The sequence below is a fragment of the Zeus faber genome, assembly GCF_960531495.2.
Source record: "Zeus faber genome assembly, chromosome: 20".
NCBI lineage: Eukaryota > Metazoa > Chordata > Actinopteri > Zeiformes > Zeidae > Zeus > Zeus faber.
The window spans coordinates 3,470,138-3,487,453 of NC_137207.1; the positions used below are offsets into that span (position 1 = coordinate 3,470,138).

Genomic DNA, 17,316 nt, shown 5'->3' on the forward strand with positions numbered 1-17,316 from the left:
TGTATTAAACACATTTAAGTTTTATTAAAAACCGTAGTAACGGAGCACGGCTCCCATTCATTGGTCAAATAGCGCCAATGGAGGCGTCCAGTTGTTACGTGAACGCAGTTTTAAAAGCTAAGAATCCTTACAAGGCAAATACTCTTGTCTATATAGATATCCATCTACTGCGATGTTACAAAAATATATTGGAAAAAAAAAATTGACTTGCATTGGGAGAAACTGGTAAAAATGGCAACATTAGAAAAAAATATCAACGTATGTTGAAAAAAAAGTCTTGCGCTTTTACTATTTTTTTTCTACAAAAGGTGCATTTTTGTAAACCTGCTGTGTCCTCCTCTTCCATCTTTTTCATTGTATGCAATTCCAATGGGGGCAAACATTTTGCACTTAAACAAAAAAGAAAACCTCAGGATCAGCTCCCGGTCTGTATCTATCTGCTTCTGCACACGAGCCCGAGGAAGAGGTGCAGTTTCCCCTTCGGTACGCCACCAAAAGAAGAAATGAGTTGAACTGAACAGAATGGACCAAGAAATGAACGAGGACTTGAGATCATGATTCCAGGTGCTTGGGGGTCAGACGGCCATCAGGTCTGTCCTGGTGCTGGTGTAGGTGCAGTCCCAGCTGATTCCGTTCCCAGTGGGAGGGTGGCTGGAGGGCAAGAGCACCCGCGTCACCCAGTGACTGAGGGAAAGGAGGGGAAATTTATACTTCAATTGTTAAGATAAGATCAAATTTGCAATCATGAACATGTATATACAGCAATCAGCCACAACATTAAAACCACTGGCAGTCGAAATTAATAACATTGCTCATCTCGTTCAAATGGCGGAGAGGCAAGGGTTGGATATATTAGGCAACAAGTGTACAGTCAGTTCTTGAAGTCGATATGTAAGGATCTGAGCGACTTTGACAAGGGCCAAATTGTGATGGCTCGATGACTGGGTAAGAGCATCTCCAAAAGGGCAGGTCTTGTGGGGTGTTCCTGGTATGCAGTGGTTAGTACCTACCAAAAGTGGTCCAAGGAAGGACAAGTGGTGAACCAGCAACAGGCTCATGGGCGCCCATGGGCTCATTGATGCGTGTGGGGAGTGAAGTCTAGCACATCTGGTCCGATCCCACAGAAGAACAACTGTAGAAAGAATTGCTGAAGAAGTTCATGCTGTCAATGATAGAAAGGTGTCAGAACACACAGTGCATCGCAGTTTGCTGCGTATGGGGCTATTCAGCCGCAGACCGGTCAGATGCCTAAATGCTTATCCCTGTCCACTGCCGAAAGCGGCTACAATGGCCTATGACCGATTTAATAGCTGAAGATGTTTTCTTGAAGCAACAGTTTATCTCAAACTAACAAAAATAAGATGCAAGGTTTTCTGGACTGTATTAAAATGCATGTCAACTTTGAACGCATGCTATTTTATTCCTCCAGATAAGAAAGCGTGCTACTTGAAGGCCCTGTCCTACATGGTCAGCCATCTACCTAAAGAGGTCCAGCTCACCGAGCTGCCAGCGGTGAGCAAAATACACCTTACATCTATCATGTATATTTATGTTCGTTAGAGGGCAGCCCAGATGTGAGCGTCAGAACTGGTCCATGGCGCAATGGAAGAAGGTGGCCTGGTCTGATGAATCACCATTTCTTCTACATCATGTGGATGGCCGGGGTTAGGGTCTGATCCGATCAAGTATCTGCGGGATGTGCTTGAACAACAAGCCCGATCCATGGGGGCCCAACCTCACAACTTGCAGGACTTAAAGGATCTGCTGCTAACGTCCTGATGCCAGATACCACAGGACACATTCAGAGGTCTTGTGGAGTCCATGCCTCCATGGGTCAGAGCTGTTTTCATGGCACAACGGGGAGCTACACAATATACAGTAAGTGATTATTAGTGGTGGTTTTAATGTTGTGGCTGATTGGTGTATGTTATACCTGTATGTCATTTTCTGTCACCTAAAGGTAAGATAGCCCTTGTAAGGGGGTAATTCAGGTACTCTTCTGCAAGTTTGGGTCTTCTCCAAATAACTAATATCTATTAATTCAACAACCATCATTAGGGGTCCATGCATGAAGTGCAGGAACCATATTGTTTTTGTTCAGATTTTTATTATTATTCTCCGCTAAAAGTGCAGAGGTCAGAAACCATAAATGCCCACAGATACCAAACTGGGAAGACATATATTCCAAAACTAGGAAATGGTATTGATGGCTGGATGGTAGAACAATCATAGTTCAGTTCAAAAACAGCTTATTTTGCTGATCAGACCACTATTCGAGCTGTACGGGTGTGGCAGATTAGCCTTGACACCTACTCAGAGTTATAGAAATCTTCAATTTTCTTATTTGCTATTGCTGCGACTAACATGCATTGTGCATTGCTGTCTGAAGCTATCTTTATGTTTAGAATATAAAAGCCTTTTTAATTTTTTTCTGTACTCTGAATGTCAATCAATTATTTTGTTTGAAGTGCATGTAGTGTGCAATGTTTGTTTTTGTGTCTGAAGTCAATTTGCAAATTAACGACACCCCTCCCAAACGAGTCTGGACTTGCATTGGGAAAGCTTGACTATACTTTTATAACGTTTATTTACAATCCTGCAATATTTTTTTTCGCACAGGACATTTTGCACATGTCGCTGCATATGTATACAGTGGGGCAAAAAAGTATTTAGTCAGCCACCTATTGTGCAAGTTCTTCCACTTAAAAAGATGAGAGAGGCCTGTAATTTTCATCATAGGTACACTTCAACTATGAGAGACAGAATGGGGGGAAAGAATCCAGGAAATCATATTGTAGGATTTTTAATGAATTAATTGGTAAATTCCTCGTTAAAATAGGTATTTGGTCACCTACAAACAAGCAAGATTTCTGGCTTTCACAGACCTGTAACTTTTTCTTTAAGAGGCTCCTCTGTCCTCCACTCGTTACCTGTATTAATGGCACCTGTTTGAACTCGTTATCAGTATAAAACACACCTGTCCACAACCTCAAACAGTCACACTCCAAACTCCACTATGGCCAAGACCAAAGAGCTGTCAAAGGACACCAGAAACAAAATTGTAGACCTGCAGCAGGCTGGGAAGACTGAATCTGCAATAGGTAAGCAGCTTGTTGTGAAGAAATCAGCTGTGGGAGCAATGATTAGAAAATGGAAGACATACAAGACCACTGATAATCTCCCTCGATCTGGGGCTCCACGCAAGATCTCACCCCGTGGGGTCAAAATGATCACAAGAACAGTGAGCAACATCCCAGAACCACACGGGGGGACCTAGTGAATGACCTGCAGAGAGCTGGGACCAAAGTAACAAAGGCTACCATCAGTAACACACTACGCCGCCAGGGACTCAAATCCTGCAGTGCCAGACGTGTCCCCCTGCTTAAGCCAGTACATGTCCAGGCCCGTCTGAAGTTTGCTAGAGAGCATTTGGATGATCCAGAAGAGGATTGGGAGAATGTCATATGGTCAGATGAAACCAAAATATAACTTTTTGGTAAAAACTCAACTTGTGTTTGGAGGAGAAAGAAAGCTGAGTTGCATCCAAAGAACACCATACCTACTGTGAAGCATGGGGGTGGAAACATCATGCTTTGGGGCTGTTTTTCTGTCAAGGGACCAGGACGACTGATCCGTGTAAAGGAAAGAATGAATGGGGCCATGTATCGTGAGCTTTTGAGTGAAAACCTCCTTCCATCAGCAAGGGCATTGAAGATGAAACGTGGCTGGGTCTTTCAGCATGACAATGATCCCAAACACTGCCCAGGCAACAAAGGAGTGGCTTCGTAAGAAGCATTTCAAGGTCCTGGAGTGGCCTAGCCAGTCTCCAGATCTCAACCCCATAGAAAATCTTTGGAGGGAGTTGAAAGTCCGTGTTGCCCAGCGACAGCCCCAAATCACTGCTCTAGAGGAGATCTGCATGGAGGAATGGGCCAAAATACCAGCAACAGTGTGTGAAAACCTTGTGAAGACCTAGAGAAAACGTTTGACCTCTGTCATTGCAAACAAAGGGTATATAACAAAGTATTGAGATGAACTTTTGTTATTGACCAAATACTTATTTTCCACCATAATTTGCAAATAAATTCTTTAAAAATCAGACAATGTGATTTTCTGGATTTTTTTTTTCTCATTTTGTCTCTCATAGTTGAGGTATAACTATGATGAAAATAACAGGCCTCTCTCATCTTTTAAGTGGGAGAACATGCACAATTGGTGGCTGACTAAATACTTTTTTGCCACACTGTATATATTAAAACGTAAAGTAAAACCTCTTAATCCTTGTCCATTCTGCGTTTAATTATTTTCCTGAATTGACCCCAAAGGGTTTGGTAAAGTTTCTAATAAATGTACATGAAAAGAATTGCACTGCAATCAATCAGTCAAATAAAAACAAAATTAGAAACATAGGAAAAAGGTCTTGTGATAGAAACCACACATTGCATCCTGCAAATCTGGAAAGAACTATTTTGGTTCACCTCGTCTTCTCCACTCCAAGCATGACCCTCCAGTTGTTCAGTCTACCGTGGTGGTATGGATTTCTAAACACCTGCATTAAGGAGAGAGCAGTAAGGTAAGTATAATGAAGGTTCTTCCCGAAAGAAATGGTTTGAGGTGCTCGTAAAACATGGATAACCGCTGAGCAGGTGAACCATATACTTCCAGTAACGGCTACTGTGGTCACATTCTTGGTAGATACAGACGTGGACAAATTTGTTGGTACAATTACAGCTCATTGAAACAATGCTTCATTCCTCCTGAAAAGTGATGAAATTAAAAGCAATGTTCTCATGTATACCTGCATGCTTTTGGTATGTCATAGAGAAAAGGAAAGAAACTGTGAAAAGAGATAAATTATTGCTAAAGAGATCAATTATATTCTAAAATGGCCTGGACAAAAATGATGGGACCCATAACCTAATATTTTGTTGCAAAACCTTTAGAGGCAATCACTGCAAATCAAGCGATTTCTGTAGCTCTCAATGAAACTTCTGCACCTGTCAACAGGTAGTTTGGCCCACTCTTCCTGAGCAAACTGCTCCAGCTGTCTCAGGTTTGAAGGGTGCCTCTCTGGACTGCATGTTTCAGCTCTTTCCATAGATGTTCGATAGGAGTCAGATCAGGAAGAAGGCCTCTTCAGAATAGTCCAATGTTTTGTTCTTATCCATTCTTGGGTGCTTTTAGCTGTGTGTTTTGGGTCATTATCCTGTTGGAGGACCATGACCTGCGACAGAGACAGAGCTTTCTGACACTGGGCAGTACGTTTCGCTCCAGAATGCCTTTATAGTCTTGAGATTTCATTGTGCCCTGCACAGATTCAAGGCATCCTGTGCCAGACGCAGCAAAGCAGCCCCAAACAGAACCGAGCCTCCGTTTCACAGTAGGTATGCTGTTCTTTTCTTTGAAAGCTTCATTTTTTTCGTCTGTGAACATAGAGCTGATGTGACTTGCCAAAAAGCTCCAGTTTTGACTCATGTGTCCAAAGGACATTCTCCCAGAAGCATTGTGGCTTGTCAATATGCATTTCAGCGAATTCCAGTCTGGCTTTTTCACGTTTTTCTTTCAAAAGGTGGAGTCCTCCTGGGTCTTCTTCCATGGAGCCCACTGTCACTCAAAAAGTGACGGATGCTGCGATCAGACACTGATGTACCTTGACCTTGGAGTTCAGCTTGTACCTCTTTGGAAGTTGTCCTTGGCTCTTTTTCTACCATTCGCACCATCCTTCTGATCAATCTGGGGTCGATTCTCCTCTTGCAGCAGGGTCCAGGGAGGTTGGTTACACCCCAGGCCATATTAGAATATAATTGATCTCTTTAGCAATAATCTCTTTTCACAGTTTATTTGCTTTACTCTATGACATACCAAAGGCATGCAGGTATACATGAGAACATTGCTTTTAAATTTCATCACTTTTCAGGAGGTATGAGTCAGGGTACGAACAATTTGTCCATGTCTGTATGTGTAAATACAAGTTGATATTTGAATAATTACATTTCTCTGGAGAGGAACATCTGGGGGAAGTAGTGGCCAGTCTCTGCTGTTCTATTCAGAATCCTCACACATGTCGGCAAAGGGAAAAGGACTTCAACCTTGGCCCTTAAGTCCCAAAGTGAGGATTTGTTCGAAGGGGTGAGTTTAAGGATGCATTATGTATTCTCATTTCTCACTCTCTCTTTTTGGGGGGGTCGTTCTTTTGTTAAGTCCCGTCTCATGTACATTGTAGGCTTCAAGTCTTGACGGGAGAAGGAATAAACCTGTATGTGTTTATGTGGTATATTTCTGGCTTCCTGTTTCCGATCTGTATGAATGAGATGACGCAGGTTGTGCATCATAAAGCGCTCGTCTCCAATAAAGTATTTCCAATTTAATTAACTCAAATCATTTCTAGTTTCCATCGTGGTCCTTTCCTGCTTTACAGTGATTGTACAACTACGGAATGTCACACTCTCCAGTTTAAATCATCCAGATGTTGCCGAGCCACGCCGGGCTGTTAAACCCAGGGCCAATTGTTGAGTCAGTGAGGCAGGTGGGAAACGCATCAAGGTCTTGGAATCCTCCGAAGTGATTTTTTAAATAATTGCTGTTGCCCAGCATCACTCAATACCAGATCATTTTAAGCCTGCCTCCTTGAGACAACCATTTTCCCCATACTTTTCTTAATACAGTACATACGTTCTGAAGTGACCCTTTACTTCAAAACTTGAATGTTTGAAAATATATTTTCTTCTCATTTTAGGTTGTTTTGAGGTTGAATTCTTATTGCGGGGGGATAAAAATATGGGGATATACCTTGCCCTTCTCCTGGAGTCGATTTGTCTCTTTGCGGTTGATGTGTCGCTCCACGCTGGTCTCTCCTCTGGAGATGAGTACAGCGTGCCATAGGGTGAGCGCTCCTAAAGCCACCGCCACCGAGCTGCAAGGGACGCCATATCGTGGCACATAATGAGCTCCTTGTGTAAAGCAGACTGGCAAATTAGTATTTAAGATCAAGACTTTTGTCGTCAGGCGCTCCAAACCTTGTGAGGACCCAGAGGAAGATGATGCTCTTGTGAAGAGCCCTTTCCCTGAAGGTGTAGGGTGGAGGCGGCGTCTGAAAATAACCCTGAAGGTGGCAAGAAAAGAACCCGATCATTGAGTAAAGTAGTGAAGGAGGGACTAACTCCTAGTACAACAACAGCAAATACACAACCCTGTGTCCCAAATCGCCCGGTAAGCCAAAACCCTACATGCCAAAACTAGGCGAACGGAGCGAGGGAAAATACATGGGTGTTCAGCCCTCCAATTGGGTTAAGAAAACTCCAAAATATCCAAGTGTTGAGCAATTATAACTATGCCACATTGTTGTTATTAAAATCGTTGAAGGTGTCCCAAAGCTCTGCCGTTCTCCGCCGAGTGTCCCTCGCTGGTATTGCCCTTGCACACTTAATCGTATGGCACTCAGAAATGGTGGGTTAGGGGGAGCAATGTAGGGCACAGGGCAAGAATGAGGACTGTTGAAATGGACCCTTTTCAAGAGGCCGTTATGCCCAAACCTACGATTATCCTGCTATGACATCTCTGTTAAATGGGTCTGTAATGTCCGAGGAAACAGATAAACATGATGACGGCAGGGAGATATGATCTACAATTACGCACATTTTGGTATTTTTTAGTATTTATAGAGCTTATTGTGCGTAATCACCGGGTGTCATGACATTTCACTGCATATATGTACGAACGTATGTATATGTATGTGACAAATAATCTCTTGAACTTGAACTACAAGGCAGGAATTAGATTGGGAGGGAAAACTCTAGTCGGGTCTAATAAACACCACAACTACTGTACTGCTACTTAGACTGTAAGTCAGACTGTATTAAACTTCACCTACAATTACCAATACTAATTTAGGCTAGTGCAAGGCTACCCAATGGTCTTTTATACCGGTTATTGCCATCCAAGGAGGGGCAACCATAGGTCGGCTTTGAAAAAGTGTGTTTTTTATATCACATTTACATTTATCATTTATCAGACAGCTACTTCCTGTGATACCTGTCCAGCAATATTCAATGCATTTACCACACTGCTCATTAACAGCCCGGCTACTGTGACCAGTTCTCCCTGGTGTCCAGCCTTCACAGCCTCAGCATTCCTATAGCGCTATAACACATTACACAAACAAAACACATCCCCCTTATGACCACATAAAGAACAGCCACAGACAGAAAAATGGCATGAGACTGAAATCGATTAATCGCTAACACTTTAACACGCTCGCGTTTTTCCTTGGTTCGCTTGTTGGGTATCATTGGTACTGTATGTATTCACCCTGTGCATGAAATCATGTAAACTGACTTTGTGCACAGGCTGTACAGTGCAGTAGAGCCCGTTTATACAAACCTCAATGTGTTTCCTATTTTTGAAAAGAGGTTTTTTTTTTTTTTTAAGCTTAAAAGTTGCAAAAGAGTGGTAAGTTTCTGGATAGTAAAGCAGGTTGTGCGATGAACAATTATATGATATGAATTATATGATGGAACTAACTTTTTAATACGGCCTGGGTTGAGAAAAAGTGAACCTATCCTTTAATTTGTTTATAATTTTTCACTGATGGAGTTTAAATTAACCGTTTGGGCAGAATTTGGATGATTTTCTTGTCTAATGAACGTTTCGGTCAACCGAGCAGTTCAGTCTCCAGATATTCAGATAAACAAGGTTCTGTCATGTTTGTCATACAGCGTGATATAAATATCTCATACATAGGCTTTTAGCGCCAGACATCTGTGGCTTCTTCTGGAAACAAATCATATTACAATATGGTTAAGTTGCAAGTCAACACCACTGATCCTACTAAGGATTGAAAGTGATCCGAATACTTGGTGATGGGCCAAACATTTGATAAAATTGCCATTCAACGGCTCCAGTTGTTTATTTACCAGCTGGCTGATAAGGGTCAGTGAGATAACCCTTCTCCTGCTTTTAGCGGTCTCCTATTTCAATCCCCGTTGGCTATCTGAGCTTGGCTTCCTTGGTTGTTTAACAACATATACAAGTTCAATCTTGGTAGGACGATGCCTACAAGGCTGTCTGCATATAAAACAGGAGTCTGAAGTAAATGAAAACAACATGAACTTCACGCAACAGAATAGGAATGTGTGCTGGTCTGCTGGTTGATGCAACTTAAAGTGGCATCTCAAGAGTTTAAAGGCCACCTCAAGGCCAGTTTTTGATCGATCGATCGCCCTTATGTATTCATCTGGAGGAAAATCCAAATGAAAAGCGTAGAAGATTCTCAGCAACACAACGGCCTAGCGTTTATAATGGAACGTGACAGTGAATGTAGCGACTCAACATATACATTTCAAATAGCTATAAAATATTGAAACCAGCATTTTGAAAAATACTGAACCTATCATTTTGAATAGTTTAAAAACATAAATTCATAATGAAGGTGGCCTTTAAGATGTCTTTAAAGAAACAACTGAATGCTGGCTAGGGTCTGTCTAATAGTTTATTAGCTTTGCGAAAGCCCGGGACTCACCTCTACAGCACTGTAGGCTTCCAGGAACATTTCTCGACAGCTGATACTGCAGTAGATACAGCCCAGAGTCATGTAAAGGCAAAAGCTGAAGAAGTAGCGGTGGTTGAAATGGCCAACGCAGTTGTTCAACCAGGCTGTCAATGTAGGTCAAGGTAAAAACAAAAATCTAATCCAAGTCTCATATATAGGAAGGAACTAAATGAAATAAACACATTTACCAATTCACGCACTAGGCAAACATTTGCTTATTTTGTTGGGCCCTCTGCTGGAAGGATACGACAGTGGTGGTCCATTTTCAGAATACACCTGTGATGTAAAAACAGGTCAAGGTTGTATTTAAATACAACCAGCACATTGTTATATATTACTATAAACAATGGATGGAATTTAAAAAGGAGCAGGTTTTTTGTTTTCCAATGTTGTATTTCTCATGTAAGATAACACTTTATTAATACATTATGTATGCACACCAGGGATTAAAAGTGTTTGTGTTGTTGTGTTGTCTTTAATCAGATTTTATAATATGCAAAGCCATCTTACGTGTTGCAGATGCTACAGTGGTGTGTCCTGGCAGGTTTTGGTATGATGCACTTCTTACAAATGGACACTGACGGGACGTCAGCTTTGTCCTAAAGCAGAACAGGAATCAAAGCACCAAGGATGGAGAGGCTTAAGAGGCCTTTCATTTTCCGAGGAAACCTGGGAAGCCCCGACGTAAAGAACGACATATTGAGTACTTAGTTATTTTCTTTGAGGAAAGCAAACGGAGCACCTTGGGTGGCTGTCCCGGGTGGGTGGTGGTCGCCTTGTAGTAGTGGAAGACCACCATGACGAGGAGCCAGTGGCCGCACGAGAGGTGCCAGATGATCCAATGCGCGGGATAGGTCCCGATGATGGTGGGGATGAGAAAAAGGTAAACGATAACCACAACTGAGCCAGTCAGCAGCAGGACCAGGGTGACAAACACCTGGCGTAAAAAGAGACAGGAGGGTAAAAATGAGCCAAAGAAGACAACGGCAACTTACAGAAGGAAAGGACTACTCACCACTCCAAACCAGCGAGTGACATTGTCAACGATCCAGTAAATGGGCTCAAACACACAGTCCAACATTGTGTCCGAGTTGCTCAAGCTGTTAAAGTACAGAGACCTGAGCAGCAGCTTGCCGTAACTCCACAGTTCCCCCGAGCGGCCTCTGCCCAGAGCTTTGGTCCCCCTACTGCCCACTCTCCAATGGCGGAATGCCCGACACCATCGGAGCGCCAGCCTCATGGCCCGGGAGAGATGCCACCTCCAGCTGCTGCCCGCACGCATGCCACCGCCACCTCCTCCGCCGCCTCCTCTGCCACCGCCCGCCCTGCAACCTCTTGTTTCAACACACAGGCACATGCACAGACACAAGGACCAACAGTTACAAACACAGGCGGCATAGAAGAGCAGCTCCTCGTGATGTAGCCTGGTGGCGGGTGAGGACGGCATCACTGTGCAACCGCTGTGTTCGTAGGTCGTCAACCCTCGGTGAAAGGCACGAGGGATTAAAAAAAAAAATTAAATGTCCCCTAACTTGACGGCGCAAGGATCAAATGAGGACGATAGAAATCGACAAGCTCAGATAGACGAGCTGAAGGGAGTGGAGATGTGACACATGTCGGCTACATGACGCATGTCAGTCTTGGAGCGGCGGGGGATATCAGGTGGTGAGCCAGTCTTCCCAAGAAAACTTTGATCAATAATTCACAGTCAAAAACTTCTTGGAAACAGGTGGGGGAGATGCAGAAGTGGTAACCCTTATTGGGTTACCACTCCGGCACACTGCGACCCACAAGGGATGTATTTCTTACAAAGAGAATGAGTGGTTATATGATCCACTGCGCGGGTTCATGAAAGTGAGTATTGGTTACACAGATAAGCCTTGTTCGGGTTCTCCAAAATTCGGATGCCATCATCATAAGCTTTGAAACCATCTTAACTATAGGCCTGTTTATTACTCAACTATTACATTATGTGGCCAACCTGAGGCTAGGTTAGGTTTATTGTATATTTTCAAAATTTTCCATATATTGCCATTTTCTTTCTTTCATATTTGTATTGCCTTATTATAATTTTGTCTGTTGTGTTGATGTGAGCTGCTGGGACAATGCAATTTCCCCTACAGGGATGGATAAAGTATCTATCTACAGTAGTATATACGACTACTCTAGAGTAGTCGTATCTATCTGCATTTCCACAACATAGACATACACAAACATGTGTCAGTCATACTGTTCTACTTAAATATGATGTTTCATGCATTTAAAATACAATATACCATTTTGATGTGGTATATTGATTTATATTGATATCGTTTCGCTGCCCGTGATGGACACAGGCAGCGAAACGAAACGATGAACGAAAACAAAAGAGTGTGGCACTAAAGGGCACTTCAGTCTCTATGGCAACCTGTAGGTCTAAATCCGGTCTGGGAGATCACATGTAAGCCAGTGTTACAGCATAAGCTTTGATCTGTCTTCTTCATTCAAGTTGACGGTCTCTAACTGAGTACATCTAATTTTCTCCCCTTATTTCACTAAACCATGATTTTTTCTGAGAACATGAACATTTTTTTATTGGTTCTAGGTCTACATCATGAAGCAAGATGGTATGAGTCATACATACCGTACATAAATGTAGAAAAAAATGAGACAGTGCACGTAAAATATGTTCAGTGGTTGATGCAGTTTAAGTGGAAATCCATAACATTGTCTGTGTTGGATGGATTACCCTGCATGTCCCAGAATTCAAAACTGCAACATTTTTAAAATTCAACATCCAATTTTACGCTCGTCTTTGCCGTCAAGAACGAAAAAAGACTGAAAATTAACATTTAAAAAGTGCAGCATCAATTTATTATTTTATAAGTGTTGCAGGCATTTGTCCACATACATTCTCTTTGTGCATGCAAGTGAATGAGCTTTGTCCGTGCGCAGCTGCCCAGCAAATGACGATTGCAGATAAATTGGCCCATTTTAACTGCAAAAATATGCAGCCAATTACATTCTTGCTGGGGTCTGGATTCAAGTATTTCATCTGCAAGCTTGAAGGAATGTGAGCGGGATTTTTTTCAGAAGCGACCTGCTATCTGCTCAGCGGCAGGAAACGGGATAAATTAAATACATCTTGAATAAAAACACTGTTTTTATTTACTTTGTTTGGAGGAAATGATCACTCTGATCAGAGCTGCGGAGTACTGTTGCGAGCGGCGTGCAATGTCATTTATGCCACACCCACAAAACTACACTATGGCCACTATAAACCAGACTTAAGTAGGAGAAAAACTTAAAGACGTGAGAACAAAACATGTAAGAACCACTGGAGAACACTTTCAGCAGAATACTCAATAAGAACTAGACAGTGAGGGGAGTTTGGAGTGGCTTTGCGAGATAAAAAAAAGGAAAAATTGTGAATGTGAACAATGTAATTTATTGACAGTTCCCATATTTCCTCAAATAGTGACCGGAGCTTTTATTCACCTCAAATGCTGTCTGAGTGGCGTATTCTCAAAATATATACATCTAAAATAAACTTGCATTATTTTCTTTTGCTCTGAGACACGGGGCGCACAGTGGACCACAGATCGCTCTCTCTCCATTATGTAACCCACTGTCTTGATCCGAGGCGAACATCCCTGAGTTGGGTTAAAATGTATTGTATCATGCAAGTAGAAACGAACAAAAACAACAGATCTAAAAAAAAAAGGAAACACAGGAAAACCAACATAAGGACCAACACGGAAGCGTGGAGAGCACAGGAGAGAAAAAATAACACACACACACACACACACACACACACACACACACACACACACACACACACACACACACACACACACACACACACACACACACACACACACACACACACACACACACACACACACACACACACACACACACTTTTATTTGAGTACGGTTTACATTTGAGGAAATATGGTATCGATTAAACATGCTACGAATGTTGCGGCTCTGGAAAAAACAAGCTTGTTGACCAAGGAAAAGGAGAAGATTTGGGAACCCAGAATGGGAGGTTGAAGTCTGTCTCCTGCCACGACGAAACAGCATTTGGATCAATCGCGACAAGGAGGGCTCTCAGAATGACAAAAAGACAAACGACATACAATAGTTTGCCTCAGGGTCTTGCGCTCAGAACACCGCAAGAACCCGGATAACCACATCAATTTGTTCTTATCTTGTTCTGAAGACGTCTGAACATTAGTTGCAATTTTTTTTTCCCAAATTTGTCTATTATTTGTCTAATACAGGTACTCCTCACTTAACGACCTAATTCCGTTCCTAGGACCAGGTCGTTAAGCGAGGACCCCTGTTATTTCACGGTAAGGGGGCGTTGGCCATTGCAAACGCTATTGTAACTAGCACTCACCTCAGAATTAGCGTGTAACTAACTGACAGACTGCGGGACCGAGACTGAGAACGGTGATGAGATGAGATGTATACAGTATATATAGTATATACAGTGTGGCAAAAAAGTATTTAGTCAGCCACCAATTGTGCAAGTTCTCCCACTTAAAAGATGAGAGAGGCCTGTAATTTTCATCATAGGTACACTTCAACTATGAGAGTTGAGACAGTTGATTTCTTCACAACAAGCTGCTTACCTATTGCAGATTCAGTCTTCCCAGCCTGGTGCAGGTCTACAATTTTGTTTCTGGTGTCCTTTGACAGCTCTTTGGTCTTGGCCATAGTGGAGTTTGGAGTGTGACTGTTTGAGGTTGTGGACAGGTGTCTTTTATACTGATAACGAGTTCAAACAGGTGCCATTAATACAGGTAAGGAGTGGAGGACAGAGGAGCCTCTTAAAGAAAAAGTTACAGGTCTGTGAAAGCCAGAAATCTTGCTTGTTTGTAGGTGACCAAATACTTATTTTACTGAGGAATTTACCAATTAATTCATTAAAAATCCTACAATGTGATTTCCTGGATTCTTTCCCCCCATTCTGTCTCTCATAGTCGAAGTGTACCTATGATGAAAATTACAGGCCTCTCTCATCTTTTTAAGTGGGAGAACTTGCACAATTGGTGGCTGACTAAATACTTTTTTGCCCCACTGTATAGTACATATAGAATATATGGTATATAAAGAGTGATGCGCAATGAGATGCTTGATGCTGAGACACTGCGGTATTGTACACAGTGTACAATACAGACTGGTAAGAGAGCTGGTCGTAAGTCTGACGTTCGCTAAACGGGTAGGTCGTTAAGTGAGGCATACCTGTATTGCGATTTTTTTATGCGTTTTTTTTTTTTTTTCCTTACCTTTCACGAATCACAAGCAATAAATTCTTGCAATGGTACTCAACCTTTAGCAGCTCAGGAGCCACATTAACAAAAATATTTTCACAAGCCAAATTTCTGAAACGTCCCTTTCCTCCAATTTATTTTCCTGCTTATTCCAACTAGCCCACTCTCTGCAATAAACTGGTGTGTCTACAACCCCGTGGTCTGTGTCTTTGTCCTGGAAGTCCCTGAAAACGCCACTTGGGTGGCGTGTGGCAAGCGAAAATGCCACACTTGACACCTGAAACATGCTGCTGATAAACACAGAAGCAGTGGATTTCTGTCTGCTTCAAGGTGGCAGTGGATGGGCCACATCGGGAGGAGACTTGGGGCCTTGTTAAAATGTTTTCAATGTTTAAAATTAGGAATGTCAAATGCTCAATCACTGAGCATCTGCTGTGATCAGAAAAGTTAATTGAACATGCTCATGAGCACAAATATTTATTTTGTGTTTTAAAGACACTTGTAGCTTTTTATCTATGGAACTTTGTTATTTCAGTGGCACTTTGAAGCTGTTTCAGTTTTTTACAAAATACTTAAATATTTAAAATGTTCCAATTTTTAATGTTTGTCATGCATTTCATTTTTTTTATATACATCTCAATACATTGTAGTGGTCTCTTAAAGACCTGAATTTCCATTCCAAAAATAAATGTACGGACACAACACATGGAGTTGACGGTGGCAGTAAAGCCAGACCGACCCCCGTTGCTGTCATGCAAAGTTACCACCTAAACCTTGTTTTGAGCCAGGAAAAACCTGAATAACCATTAAAGGATTGTCAGTGCCACTAGTAAGCTGGCAGAGATTGTGAAGATAGGCCTGCTAATACTATAACATTATATTCATCCCTGCTTGGGTTTTGGCCCTTCAATTTAGGGCAATGCTATGTTTTAAAGCAACAGGCCCGGTCACTACCGAATCTGTTCTGGAATTGTTTTTAAAAAGACAGACAAAAATACAACAGTAACAAATGAAGAATTTAAAAATATGTTTTTTTTTTAAATAAAATACTATTTTCATCTTAAATTTGTTAAATAAATGTGTGCGTACTATGCCATAATGGACACTGGACAGAGTGGCAGAGCTTTTTATGACAATAATCACTTGTGTAACTGTTATTTGAGTTAATTATATAAACAGTTCAAACTGATTTTATTTGAGTTAAGTATAATTATTATAAATATGTATTTTGTTATGATACATTCAATTGTACTCATAATCATTGTTCATTTTGTTCAACAAAGAAATGTTTTCCGAAGAACAATTAATTTATGCCAAAATAATAGAATCGAAATAATCTGAAAATTTGGCCCCTAAAATCTGTATTGGTTTAAAAAAAACAAAAAACATTGGTTGGGCCGTATTGGAAACGACGGATGGAGGAATGCATGCAGAACAGAAATACATGGCTATTTCTTACGAAGTAACAGCTAAAAGTGTATCAGATACCGTTTAATCGCAGAATAATCTTATGGATTACCACTCGGGTCATCACCCTTTCGAATAGTGGCATTGTGGGTTCCGTGGCCGGGCAAGGGCTGGATTTGAACAAATACAGAACTCGACCGTGAGACATACCTTGTCAGGGGAAATAAGTTTGCGCTGAAGCTCAAGTCATTGTCAGCCGCAGGCCGCGGTCTTGGCCGCAGAGCTGTGCGAAAACGTCTCGAAACGGAGCTTTTGACAGCGTGTGTGCGGGAAATGCTCGGTGACGTCAATTTGGCGCGACGTTGTTTTTATTAGCTGCTGATAACAGGTTAGCGTTTCGGTTGTTGTTGTTTTCTTGGACTAATATTAGAATACCGGAAAAGTGAATTTGCGTTTTGTGTTAAGTCGGAGACGAAGGAAAACGTGTATCCATTTAATCCCTTTTGCTTGACCGCGAGTCCCCGGGACCGCGCAGAGTTCCACCCCACTTCCGGTTTGGAACGCCCCCACCGCGTTCCCGCGTTGTATCATGGGAGTTGTGTTTCTCTTTGCTATTGCAACGGTCATGAATTTACGCGATTATAATTCGCATTATTCTTATTATGGCGACTATCGAATACTGTGGCACTTGCGAAAATAGATCGATATTGTTACAGAAGGAGAATTATATGGTTTAATGACAATATTGCATATGCTATTAAATTGTGTCTAACCAGGAAGTATTCGCACAGTCACATGACTAGAAAAATGGCTGCGGTACAGTGGTAAGATGCAATTTCTTTTAAGGCAAAAAGTCGTTTTTCGTCTTCTTAAATATCTCTTGGAGACCTTTATATTTTTTACAACTTGCATTGCTGTGAACGCGAACGTTACTGATATTATTGCTATGGTCTTACAATTGTATACAGAGCTGTTGAATTGGAATAAATTATACCGGGTTTGTGAACTGTTTAAATGTGTCTACTCGGCAAACATTAGAAGAATCAAGTTCCAAAACACAAGTTACAGAGGAAATATTAATATCATTATATAGCAACATAA

General features: G+C 41.7%; 1 protein-coding gene across 1 annotated transcript; it reads right to left on the bottom strand.

Annotated features, from left to right (window-relative positions):
• Window positions 1–10: 10 nt before the first annotated feature.
• Window positions 11–16,455, bottom strand: zdhhc16b (zDHHC palmitoyltransferase 16b). The gene is made up of 10 exons (XM_080021804.1): window positions 16,426–16,455; window positions 10,563–10,881; window positions 10,290–10,484; window positions 10,058–10,146; window positions 9,795–9,823; window positions 9,518–9,651; window positions 7,017–7,102; window positions 6,790–6,913; window positions 4,479–4,549; window positions 11–684 (listed from the first exon to the last, which is right to left on the bottom strand). Exons 2-10 carry the CDS (start codon window positions 10,827–10,829, stop codon window positions 576–578), a joined length of 1,104 nt encoding a protein of 367 aa, XP_079877930.1. The 5' UTR covers window positions 10,830–10,881; window positions 16,426–16,455; the 3' UTR covers window positions 11–575.
• Between the last annotated feature and the right edge of the window lie 861 nt (window positions 16,456–17,316).

Coding starts and splice junctions, on each gene's coding strand:
- zdhhc16b (XM_080021804.1), bottom strand. CDS start 10,829: ATGCGTGCGGGCAGCAGCTGGAGGTGGCATCTCTCCCGGGCCATGAGG. Junction 4,550..6,789: donor GACTCCAGGAGAAGGGCAAG/GTATATCCCCAT, acceptor TCCTTAATGCAG/GTGTTTAGAAATCCATACCA. Junction 685..4,478: donor CTTGGAGTGGAGAAGACGAG/GTGAACCAAAAT, acceptor CCTTTCCCTCAG/TCACTGGGTGACGCGGGTGC.